Source organism: Doryrhamphus excisus, linkage group LG12 (assembly GCF_037039965.1).
Source record: "Doryrhamphus excisus strain RoL-2023G ecotype Guam linkage group LG12, RoL_Dexc_Guam_v1.1, whole genome shotgun sequence".
NCBI classification, from domain to species: Eukaryota; Metazoa; Chordata; class Actinopteri; order Syngnathiformes; family Syngnathidae; genus Doryrhamphus; species Doryrhamphus excisus.
In genome coordinates this window covers 8,048,057-8,061,566 of record NC_136368.1, presented here as the reverse complement: position 1 = coordinate 8,061,566, position 13,510 = coordinate 8,048,057, and the positions used below count along the sequence as shown (strand labels likewise).

General features: G+C 40.1%; 1 protein-coding gene across 1 annotated transcript in view; it reads right to left on the bottom strand.

The window, feature by feature from the left end:
• LOC131135432 (alsin-like) overlaps nt 1-5,725 on the bottom strand; it is a 33,458-nt gene extending 27,733 nt beyond the window's left edge. Inside the window, exons 1-5 of the mRNA XM_078795421.1 lie at nt 5,521-5,725; nt 4,897-5,102; nt 4,648-4,811; nt 3,085-3,309; nt 2,135-2,325 (exon numbers count right to left, since the gene is read on the bottom strand). Of these exons, the coding sequence (XP_078651547.1) occupies nt 2,135-2,325; nt 3,085-3,309; nt 4,648-4,811; nt 4,897-4,916 (600 nt within the window). The 5' untranslated portion in view covers nt 4,917-5,102; nt 5,521-5,725. The remainder of the gene's footprint in view (nt 1-2,134; nt 2,326-3,084; nt 3,310-4,647; nt 4,812-4,896; nt 5,103-5,520) is intronic.
• Between the last annotated feature and the right edge of the window lie 7,785 nt (nt 5,726-13,510).

Here is a 13,510-nt window from a genome sequence, read left to right as displayed (position 1 = left end):
ATGAATTAATGAATGGTTTGACGGAAGGAGCTCGTCCATGGAATCACCTGCTGGAGAAACTGGTTGGAAAGAAAACCTGCAGTGCTTCGGCCCTCTGTCAACACTTGTGGTTTACAGTAATGCCTCGCCGCTTAGCACTTCCAATTTGGCAACTTCACTCTTCACGGTTTTTCAATAATATACTAATTACAGTAAAGTCTCGTTATATCGATATCGGTTATAACGAATTACTACTTATTACGATACTATTTTCATTTCCCGGCAAATTTGTAGTCTTTTATGATATAATTAGTTCCGTTAGTATGATACCCGGTTATTATGATAATCCGGTTACTACGATGCCCTTTTCATCTCCCGCCAGCCAATTTGGTCTGCTTATATCGATACAAAAGCAGCTTAAATCAATCTTTGCTTAAGGATTTCAATACCATAAAAGAACACGGCGAACGGCTGCTTCCAGTCAACTTTATTTTTCACACTTCCACCACCAGAGCACAGCACACACACCGATTCCCGCACTTCCTGGTTCACAGGTCATGCTCAACCCGCCCCACATAGCTGGCCATACACACGAGAGAAACCACGAACGCAGTTGGTTCTTCTGTTGCAGGCATGTGTTTGGCCAGCTATGTGGGGCGGGTTGAGCATGACCTGTGAACCAGGAAGTGCGAGAATCGGTGCGTGTGCTGTGCTCTGGTGGTGGAAGTGTGAAAAATAAAGTTGACTGGAAGCAGCCGTTCGCCGTGTTCGTTTTTGGTATTGAAATCCTTAAGCAAAGATTGATTTAAGCTGCTCCACATTGTTCTATACTATAGAAAAATGTCGAGTGCATTATTGCCCACTTTTAATGCAGTTCGGCGCAGGATCGGATATATGGATAGTCCGGTTATATCGGTATTTTTTCCGACTCCCGAGAATATCGATATAACGAGACTTTACTGTAATAAATGATGTTGATTCTTGGTTGAAAACGACTTATTAGTCCAAATATTCATATTTCAGCACATTTTTCAAACATAAAAATGGCTAAGGCATTCTGATGATGCATCCACAGACATTGTAAAGATATGTAGTATTCTACACTGGTCACTAGTTGTCACTAATGTTACTGTAATGTCCGGTGAGACACACAAGCATCAGACTTGATCACCAACCGGAAGACCAACAGGAATCTCCTACTAGAGATACGGCTGCAGCCATAACCCATGCCAAGCTAAAACTCAATTCTGAACCTCCAATGTCACTTTCTGTCAGCCCCCCAACTCTATTCCTCTAGCACTGGAAAACATTTACAACATCACACACGAGCACGGGCATGTATTTATGTCTAAAATGCCATATTATGTCTACTATATTGGGTAACACAAGATAAAAGTGAATATGGGATGTTATTTCATGTCTAGTGGGCTCTACAAAATAATTGCATTCATAAATCCTAGTTTGCAAAAATTCACTTATCAAGGTCAGGTCTGGACCAATTAACCGCGATAAACGAGGGACTACTGTACTTCTAATCTAATACTACACCTCAAAAGTATCACTCGCAGTCACATACACTATTTTGGCACTTGTATTGCACAGTATTTGTCTTATTTTTCACAAACTGTTTATTTATAGGGCTGCACAGTCCACCCTCGGCCATCTCTGTGTGGAGTTTGCATGTTCTCTTCGGGTACTCCGCCCCCCCCCATTCCAAAAACATGCTAGGTTAATTGGCCACACCAAATTGTCCATAGGTATGAATGTGGGTGGGAATGGTTGTTTGTCTATATGTGCCCTGTGATTGGCTGGCCACCAGTCCAGGGTGTACCAAGCCTCTCGCCCGAAGACAGCTGGGATAGGCTCCAGCACTCCCACAACCCTCTTGAGGATAAACGGTAGAAAATGAATGAATGAATGTTTATTTGAATCCAGCGGCATCACAGTAAAAGAAGCCTAGTGACCGTTTGGGGGAAGCGAGTATCGATATTGGTCAATTAAGTATTGGACAATATCGGATATCGGTAAGAAAGCCAATATCAAGCATCTCTATTTCAAATGCCTCAAAATGAAAAACAGGTGTCATACGGTATACAAACTTCATGATTCACATAAACTCAAACACTGAACCTAATTTTGTGTTGCATTCACTAACCTTTTGTGGTTTCCATACAGGAAAGTTGCTTGTGACCAGGCCGAGCTGACAGCCGCTGCCCCAGGCCCACAGCTCATTCTGGGCCGACAGCGCCAGGCTGTGCTCCCGTCCGCACGCCAGGTCCATGATGCAAACCGCCACGGGAGGAACCACTTCATTGTCCACCACAGGGACAGGGTATGGCTCTGGAACTAGCACAAACCAGGAGTCAAACAGAAAGGAAAATGCTATTTGAAATGAGGTTCCAATGCCCCTCATCTGTCATGGGCTAGCTCTCTAAAGAAAAATCAGGAGATAATGTTTTTTCCAGGACCGTAATGTTTGTGTGCAGAACTCCTTAGGATCTATTTTGGCAGATATCAACCACTTGTGCATATTCAATAATATTTTTGGCAGGTTCTCAGCTCAAAATAGCTTTTCTGCTGCAGCTCACTTGACTCAAAGGCCACATACGTCTTTTTTAAGTTGTCACGAACCACCAAAGTATTACATTACAGAAACCTGCTACAACTTGACTTACTATCAATAAACCCTTGCTCACCAACGGTACAAGTCATGTACAGTACATTCTAATTAGGTGAGAAATACTATCACTTTTATTTTTACATCCTTTTAAAAGGTCATGTGTGGACCTATAAGGAACACCACTGTAATAAGGAATTACCAGCATTTCTATCTTTTATAGCCGGCAGATTTAGGATGACGGAGAAAGTTTCCAGCTAAACACAATCTTCAGCACTGTGGTGATTGAACATGTGAGGTAAATGAAGGAAGAACTGAGTGTTTAGAACAACTGCCAATTACTCTGTAAGTGACGCATGAGGGGGAAAAATAAACTACATGATGTATGCCTGGATGAAAAAGTTGATTATAGCATAGCGACTGCATAGGAAGTGCACCGCAAGAGAAGGAGGGAAAGAATAAACTTGGAAAGCAGGGTGATGACTAACCCGTAACATTTGAATCCGTGCCACCCTCGGTCGTCCCACACTGTCCAGCAGTGTTCTCCCCCCACATGTACACGCTGCCCTGCTCACTCACTGCTCCGCAATGGAAACCACCAGATGCCACGCGGACTACTGTTGTCCCTTGTAGCGAGACCTCCAACATTGGAGCTGACACTGGGACACTTAGGCCCCTCCAAAGCAGCTCTCCAAAAGAGTACACCTGGCCACCTGGGGGATGACAACAAGGGAAATGTCTACTTTTGATGGTACATCAACTTGTGATAGAGAATAGCACAGTATTGCCAGTCTGTAATATTGAGGGGGGCGTCTGGACAACAACAAAACATTTATTGACCACTATTAATGGTTATATACCACAGTAGCTTAGATACAGCTCTGGTAGGAAGTGCAAGGTTAACGTGCTTGAGTGTATGTAGTTATATGCAGTAATCGAGCAATGCATGAACAGCCATTTGGCTGCAGAGGGAGAAATGTAACAGTGTCATCAAGTGGTCAACAAAGACACACATCGTGGCTTTTGTAAGGCCAAAATATGGCTCACTTTTCCCCTCTGGAAGATCAAGTATGCTACATTTAGCTTCCTTGAGGTGAACAGAAAGATTAGTTTTGAAATGTGACCATTGTAAGAGCTATTGGATGACATGTATTTTTGATTTTCAAATGAATCTAAAGTATCTGTTGCAGTGTATGTTTTCAATAAATGAGTCTATGCAGCTTCAATTCCACCCTAGGCCATCTCTGTGTGGAGTTTGCATGTTCTCCCCGTGCATCCGTGGGTTTTCTCCGGGTACTCCGGTTTCCTCCCACATTCCAAAAACATGCTAGGTTAATTGGCGACTCCAAATCGACCATAGGTATGAATGTGAGTGGGAATTATTGTTGTCTATATGTGCCCTGCATGATGTGTTTTGAGTGCCTCACTCTGTTCACAACCTTGAATTTTAACATTATTAACATTATTAGAGACCTCTAGACATGAACTAACACCCCTATAGTAACCTTTACACTCGTATTACCCAATATAGTAGACATGATAACAGATGTAAACAAGACTTATGTGCTGTAAATGTGCTACGGTGCTACGGGAGCTGTCGAGAGTTGAGTTTTAGGTTGGCATGGATTAGCCCGCAACCGTAGCCCGTTTCAGCCATTATTGTGCCTCTTGTGAGATCATTCAAACCTGCAATAAAAGACTGTTGTTCTGGCAATCAAAACTAGTGCTTGTGCCTCATCAAACATTACAGTAACATTACTGACAACTCGTGACCTGTGTAAAATACTACATATTATCACAATATCTTTTGAATGCATCTTTTGTATGTTTTGTATTTGCATTTTAGTTAGTTTAGCCATTTTTATGCTTGAAAATAACTGATTTGGTTGTTTGTCTATATGTGCTCTGTGATTGGCTGGCCACCAGTCCAGGGTGTACCCCGCCTCTCGCCCGAAGACAGCTGGGATAGGCTCCAGCACCCCCCACGACCCTCGTGAGGATAAGCGGTAGAAAATGAATGAATGAATGAAAGCCCATGTAGCGTATCCTACCCTGTGCCAGCAGGAGTCCATGATGTTCTCCCAGGGCTACCTGTAAGACACACTGGGACAGATGTACTCTTTCTGGGCAAAGAGGCTCACTTGGCCCCCCTGACTGCCAAATGTGGAGAAGTCCTCGCTGAGGAGGTACAGCAGCTTGCTCCTCTGGAAGGATGCTGTTAGACACATGTGACAGACAATGGCCAGATATTCTCATATCAAAGTTGTAGTATTCCCAAAACTGCAAGTTTGTGTGTTCACCTCTGCTCTTTGTTCTCCATCACTTCAGAATCTCAATTTGAAATCATAATGAAGACATCTTCAGGGACATTTATCTTCTTTATCCTAATCAGTTCCCTCCCAGGAGGGCGTCAACATACAGGAGAGGAGAGGCGTGACTGTTATTTTCTGTTGTGACACCATCATGTGAGTTGTTTGTCTCAGGTGGTCCGTGAGATGCTTTACACCTTTAAAAACACACCACAACAACTGTTAAAGCCATGACAACGACCTGGCACATAAAGTAGCACGAAATTACGTAAATAGGAAACACATTTACACAAATACTGCTAATGTTACACATCAGCAATATATGGCGTTCTCGGCGGAAAGCTGACTGTACTGACATGTTACAACAACTACTGCCATGCATCATGTTACTGCATGTTTGTGCAAATACTCTTGGCTTACTTTGACGCGCAGCTAATCAAATCTGTTTGAAACGATTTACTTAATGAGACACCGTCACCGACCAAACGAGGCTCACAGGCAGTTCTATTCTCTTGTGTACTGCACAGCAACTAAGTCTTCCGTGTACTATAACAACAATTAGCTTAATGCTACTCGGGCTAAGCTACCTCCAGTCTTCGAGTAAACAAAACTCACCAACTATCAAAGTCAACTTGGTACAAACTGGCTGGTATTTGAAAAAACGCCGATTTGAATACGTCCCTGTTAGGCTGTAGCGGTAAAAGTGGTGAGTAAAGTTAATTCTGTGAATTAAAATCAGTGCAGCGCAGTGAAAGGCAGAAGTTGTCTTGACAGTTCAGTGTTGTTGTCGGGAGCAACAGGCTTACTACGGCAGCCGGCTGGGATCAAACATGACCGTGGCGCTAATCGGTCGCAGCTGTATTATTCATGAACAGAGGTTCCACTCTTGGCTTTTTGTGTGTTTTGGCTTTTGGGATATTCACTTCACTCTGCACCATCTTGTTTATACAGTGTTTCCCTAATTCTAGCTCCAGCGTTAGTCTGAATGCAGTAGTGTAGTTTTATATACTATTATATATTATATAGAAACATGTTACATCCATATGTTGTCTCTTAATATTTTGACTTTGTTCTCCTGAAGCTACTGTCATTTTTCCCATATCTGCTCTTGTGGGTTCTTTTACAAATATTTCTGCTTTCTTTATGTATTTTTTTCACTCTTAATTATGACTTTATTCCAAAGATATTATGACTTCATTCTTGTAACTTCATAACTTTTTCCACAACCAAATTTCAAAAAATAACATTTGTCATTTCTCTTAATAATACAACAAAAAATTATTTACTTGATATTTTTTACTTTATTCTTGTGAAACTACTGTTGATTTTTCTATTTTCACTGTTGGGTTTTTTTTCCGCAACCAAATTTAAAAAAAATAACATTTGTCATTGTTTCTCTTAATAATACAACAAAAAATTATTTACTTAATATTTTGACTTTATTCTTGTGAAACTACTGTTTATTTTTCTATTTTCGCTGTTGTTGGTTGTTTTGTTTTTAGTTTTCATGTTAAATAGTTTTTTTAGAATGTACCACAGGCCAATAAAAACACACTGTAAATACTTTTGACACCCCTAACTTAGTATATCGTGATCGGGAAGATCTTGGTTCGAATCTCTGCTTGGATATCTCTTGTGGAGTTTGCATGTTCCCCCCGTGTGTGGGTTTTTTCCGGGTACTCCGGTTTCCTCCCCCATTCCAAAAACATGCTAGATTAATTGGCCACTCCAAATTGTCCATAGGTATGAATGTGAGTGTGAATGGTTGTTTGTCTATATGTGCCCTGTGATTGGCTGGCCACCAGTCCAGGGTGTACCCCGCCTCTCGCCCCAAGACAGTTGGGATAGGCTGATGATTGATAAGTTAAAATATGATGAATATCACAGAATATCACATCCACACCCTTCAACCTTTCCTCAGTGGAAATAAATGTGGACACCCCTGCACTAAAGTGAGAATAAAGACTAAAGAGTTGGTGACAGCATGAGGAAGTGTAAAGGCACTCAAAGCCAACAGTCTGGGAGAGCAGGTTTTTATCACCTGGTCCACTCCCTCATCTCAGGTGATGTGTCTTTCCGTGTACGTTATTTTGTTACTAGAGGAAGCCGACACAAAGCCATGTCGGCTTAATGGTTACATGGCTCCATCTCAGTGCTGTTGTTTCAAATGCTAATGCCATTTTTCTTTGGACACCCCTGATCTGAGATATGTCTTATATTTTGCACTTCTCACATAAATACAGTAACCAAAATATTAAAAACAGCTGTCTGTATGATGGAGTGCAGCGAGGTGGCAACAACCAGAATAATAAACACACTGATTCAGGAGAGGAGATCTACTATACTGAGTTACTTCCTATGAAAACCAAATATTAACCAATCAAGGAGGAAAAGCATGCTTTAAGTTAGTCCCCTAAATCCATGATGCATGATTCATTCCTCATGTTTCCAAGAAGGGAAAGTACTGGGCTCTTCCTCTTTTCCCCTTTTTCCCTTTTTTCCACCACTGAGTTAAAGTCAAAACCAAAACCTGCTGGATACTTTTCTTATTACAAACAGTATCAAAGAAAAAAACAAACAAACAGCAGATGATGACAAAAATGGGACACATATAATAATCAATAATTTCACTAATAAAAGGTTGGATGTAAAGAAACCTGCCAGATGCCAAACAAGTTGCACATTGCCAGTGTTTTGAAATCTAAGGGTCATGTATTTACTACTACAATGTTATTGTTAATGTTATTTGGAAAATAGTAGCCTGTGATGCTGTTGATGCCATAGTTATATGCCAAAATGTGTGTATTCTTTATGTAATATTAAGCGTCAAAGTGCTTTAAAAAGTGTTTCTTTTACACCAGCGTAGATGCAAAGTAATACGGTGCTATTACTGTATTTCTACTATAATATTTCATGGCAACCGTAAGACACATTACATTGCAATGTGTTGATTATTTTATTTTATTTTATTTTATTTTATTTTATTTTATTTTATTTTATTTTATTTTATTTTATTTTATTTTATTTTATTTTATTTTATTTTATTTATATAAAATACAGAAAGGCAAGAAATAAAGGTTTTGAGGCTGTCACTCGGCAGCTTCAAGTTTTCAAACCAGCCTTTGGACACACCTGGGATTAAAGCCACTCCAGGATCATACCAATGATGTATGTTTTAGATCATTGCTGTGCTGGAAGTTACAACTACATAGTATTCATGTAATATGTGTAGCTCATGTTTTAGATCATTGCTGTGCTGAAAGTTACATCAACATAGTATTCATGTAGTATGTGTCGCTCATGAATAAGACAGCATTTCAATGAAAAAACAAACTGGATATCGACCATCTTGAGTTTTAGACTCAAAAAAACAAACAAAGAAATCCAGGTTGTATGTGTGCAGCTACACACTCGATGCCACTGTGTGTTTATCAAAACCCTCATAAAGTCAAAGTCCTGCTGTAAAGAACACAGTGTGGACACAGCCTGCACGTGTGTGTGTGTGTGTGTGTTTGTGTGTGTATTTGAAGGAAAAAACATTCCGACATGAAGCCAGGCCACAGAACACATCTGAGAGTGTGGTTTCATCAACCATAGTAGCGTGAGGAGATGACACACAAACACATTTCAGAAAACTCTTCATAGATGTACAGTTAATGTACAAAGTGCCATACTGTAGAACTAGTTTTTGCTTTGTAGACTCCGTCTGACTGCACTCAAAATCAAATAAATAAAACCAAGCTTATATGTGAAAAGTGTCTCAAACGGAAGTATCAAATGCACGGGTATGCTGATAAAGGCCTGAAAATTTACAATGCATGATGTGAGTGCCTCACTCTGTTTACAACCTTGAATTTTAACATTATTAACATTATTAGAGACCTCTAGACATGAACTAACACCCCTATAGTAACCTTTACACTCGTATTACCCAATATAGTAGACATAATAACAGACATAAATAAGACTTATGTGCTGTAAATGTGCTCCGGTGCTACGGGATCTGTCGAGAGTTGAGTTTTAGGTTGGCATGGGTTAGCCTGCAACCGTAGCCCGTTTCAGCCATTATTGTGCGTCTTGTGAGATCATTCAAACCTGCAATAAAAGACTGTTGTTCCGGCAATCAAGACTAGTGCTTGTGCCTCATCAAACATTACAGTAACATTACTGACAACTCGTGACCTGTGTAAAATACTACATATTATCACAATATCTTTTGAATCAGAATCAGAATCAGAATCAGAAAAGGGTTTATTGCCAGGTATGATCAAACACATACTAGGAATTTGTTTTGGTATAGTAGGTGCAGACACATCTATTAAAAAAGAATGAAAAAATACAAAATATACAGAATAACAGTATAAATATATGTACACAGTCTGTTTTTTGTTTGTTATTCCGGAAGTGCAGTCTGATTGTTTTTCCTAAAAGTCCAAACTGGGCGTTAATTTAACGCATATAGTGTCAAAGTGGCAGGATGAGGCAGAGGTGGGGTGTGAAGAGTGCATCTTTTGAATGTTTTATATATGCATTTAAGTTAGTTTAGTTTATGAATGTTTTATGAATGAATGAATGTTTGAGTGGTTAGCATGTTGGCCAACCAGTCAGTTCCAAGCGAAGGTCAAAGTGGTGAGGGTTTGCTGTATGGTGATATAGAATTCTATACAATTTATTTATACAGTACTTATCGTTTTATTATGTACAGCAATGTTTCCCAACCTTTATTGAGCCTGAAGTTTGACTGTATCATATACATTTTGTCAATGATAATCATTATCGTTATTATCTCTGACAATTTTTTACTTGATCCCCAAAAATGGACAAAGAGAGTTTTTGAGACAAGGGTGGGGTTACATTTAAACTATCTGGCAACGGAGGCTAAGCACATGTGTGCAGGACTGCCTTTTAAGAACATTAAAAACACATGTCTGCAAGGAGCCTCATGGGCACGGGTGTCACTTGATTGTTACACGCTCATGCAGGCAAAAATTATACTATGGAGAAAATCTACATCCAAAAATGAAAAATGCAGGATTTACGCACAATGTATGAAATCACATGAGCTATTTTGAATTTTAACAGTGACGGGCTTAAAATACTTTTAGATTTTTACAATTTGGTTTTTGGACTCTTTTGAAAGTAAACCAAGTTAAAGTCATATAAATGATAATTATGACTTATACGGAGCAGGGGTGGCTTAAGTTCAGGAAAAGTGGGCTGCCAGGAAAATCCTGGTGCAGCAAAGCTGGTTTCAACCCCTTCAGCACTGAAGGACCCTTGTACTTTATGATGCACATTTGAAAGCAATGTAATCATTCTGAAATATCCAAATATAGACACAGCTGTGCACATGAAGCAAAAAGGTCCGACATTGGGTGGGAATGTTAATGTGGAACAATTTTTCAATTCGGCATAAATCGCTTTAACATGAAATGTGACTTATGTATGTCCTGGGAAAAGCTGTGTAAAGTTTGTGTCACTGTGACAGTCATAATTAGCTGGTAAATGTTAAGGTGACAGAAATGCATCACTTTAATGCATGTGCTTTTTTCTCATGCCTTCATTGGTGTGGTTCATGTGACTGATTGATTGACGCATTCACACTGCAATGTAATGCTGGTGTTTTGCAATGTCGAGAGTTTTGTCGTGAAGCAAGGTGTGGACAGAGAGCAGGCTGGCCCAAAAAGGCGTCATAAAAAGGGAGCCACGGCCATCTGGCTCAGGTCAACCTCCCACAGAGGGTGATGATCACAGTAGTTTGTGTGTGTGTGTGAGTCCCTTGCAGTGAAAGGTGATGACCACAGCTGTGTGTGTGACCTCCACACCGCAGGAGGCCTCCCCCCCGCCTAATCCTCTTCCTTCTCCGTGTTCCCCTCTCTTTGGCCCTCTGCTCCTATTCTTCGTTTTCCCCTTCCCCCACCTTCTCTATTTCACACAGTTGAAATTCTCTATCAAATACGATCATTAAGAATAAATGCTTTATTTAAGGAAAGACAACACAAGGACCTTCAAAGATAAGATGGGCGGCTATTGCAACATCACCATTACTCTGCATCAATTAGCACATGGCCTCCAAGACCGTGTGTGCCTTGTGTGTGTGTGTGTGTGTGCTGTGGGGGTAGGGTGAATTAATGACAAAGAGTTATCATGCTGCTATCTGTTGAGTTGAGTCATAATTGAGTCAAGCCCAGAATAAGCTTTAGCTCCACACAGTCATTTCCTTTAAAATGGGTGTTTTCTTTTTTTGCATATTTATCAGCATGGGATTAGATTTGAAGAACTCTTTTTAGCATATCTACAACACTAACAGCTCAATACATGTTAGAAAAACTACTATACCTCCCCTTCCCTGAACGTAGCTGAGATCATACAATTGGGAATTCAACCAACTACTGTCATGCATGGCAAGTTGCATGTCACACGAGCACATTACATCATATCACTTCAGCGAGCATTAGGGCGTTAAAGGAACTTTGCATGCATGTAGAAAAAAACAATATTTACCAAGCGTGAATCCACTCCATAATCCCCCCACCACCACCACCCCGGCGGAGCTTGCCGTGCACCTCCCAAAAAAGTTATTTCATTGACTTAGTTTTTTCTTTAAGTTTTATTTTGAAGCTCACTTTGCACTGAACAGGAAGTCACTGTGTTCTTAAGGATTTTTGTACAAAGTTTTCTTCCCGGGTCAAATAATCTAAAAATGACCAAATTAAATGAGTTCATTTTGTGAACTGCTGTGGTAGAATCCAGGCTCATGCTTACTTTGCCCTGAACAGGAAGTCACTGTGTTCTTAAGGATTTTCGTACAAAGTTTTCTTCCCGAGGCAAATAATCTAAAAATGACAAAATTAAATGAGTTAATTTTGTCAGCTGCTGTGGTAGAATCCAGACTCATGCTTACTTTGCACTGAACAGGAAGTCACTGTGTTCTTAAGGATTTTCGTACAAAGTTTTCTTCCCGGGGCAAATAATCTAAAAATGACAAAATTAAATGAGTTAATTTTGTTAGCTGTTGTGGTAGAATCCAGGCTCATGCTTACTTTGCACTGAACAGGAAGTCACTGTGTTAATAAGGATTTTTGTACAAAGTTTTCTTCCCGGGGCATATAATCTAAAAATGACAAAATTAAATGAGTTCATTTTGTTAGCTGCTGTGGTAGAATCTAGGCTCATGCTTACTTTGCACTGAACAGGAAGTCACTGTGTTCATAAGGATTTTTGTACAAAGTTTTCTTCCCGGGGCAAATAATCTAAAAATGACAAAATTAAATGAGTTAATTTTGTCAGCTGCTGTGGTAGAATCCAGGCTCATGCTTACTTTGCACTGAACAGGGAGTCACTGTGTTCTTAAGGATTTTCGTACAAAGTTTTCTTCCCGAGGCAAATAATCTAAAAATGACAAAATTAAATGAGTTAATTTTGTTAACTGCTGTGGTAGAATCCAGGCTCATGCTTACTTTGCACTGAACAGGAAGTCACTGTGTTAATAAGGATTTTTGTACAAAGTTTTCTTCCCGGGGCATATAATCTAAAAATGACAAAATTAAATGAGTTCATTTTGTTAGCTGCTGTGGTAGAATCTAGGCTCATGCTTACTTTGCACTGAACAGGAAGTCACTGTGTTCATAAGGATTTTCGTACAAAGCTTTCTTCCCGGAGCAAATAATCTAAAAATGACAAAATTAAATGAGTTCATTTTGTTAGCTGCTGTGGTAGAATCTAGGCTCATGCTTACTTTGCACTGAACAGGAAGTCACTGTGTTAATAAGGATTTTCGTACAAAGTTTTCTTCCCAGGGCAAATAATCTAAAAATGACAAAATTAAATTAGTTAATTTTGTTAGCTGCTGTGATAGAATCCAGGCTCGTGCTTACTTTGCACTGAACAGGAAGTCCCAGTGAACAGTCGTCTGCTATTTTTTTGTCTTATTTTCCAAAGTGACTCATAGAAGTAAGCTCACAGGGCCGGTCAAGTGGAATACAACAGACCTTATGATTTCCGCAAGTGTCCTGTCTAGTTCTACGGTTTTGGTACGTTGCTTGGTTCTGCCTGTTTGTCTGTTTCCAACGCCACAGGTAGGTGTATGATTTTCACACAGTGATCCGTTCCCGTGTGGACGTGACTATTTACTGATCCCACACTGTGTGAGAGTTCCTGTGAAGACAGGGTTTTAGTCTCTGCTGCCTTGTGCTACTGGTGACATGGATCTGGGATTTGACACCTTCCTCTACAGCTGGGACTTTGATTTCCTGATGAATTATCCCAAAGTGGCAACTCCTTCTCCTCTTCATCCCAAGCAACTGCCATGTCAAACGAGATAGCCAGAATAATTTGAAAGAGGTATTCATAACTTGATGGGGAGGGGGGTGTATGATTATCAAGTTGTACACCAAGTTGCATGTAGAGAACTACAAATGAAACGTTTCTCCACACTTATGTGAGGTGAACGGTAATTCCAGCATCAGTGCTCTATATCCAAAGCCAAAACACATTTATAGACAAAACAAACCTTATGGGCAGGAAGTGCTAAACAGTTGGTGTCTGACAACATCACTGTGGACGCATCAGTCAGACCAACCACCCCCACTACACAAACACACAC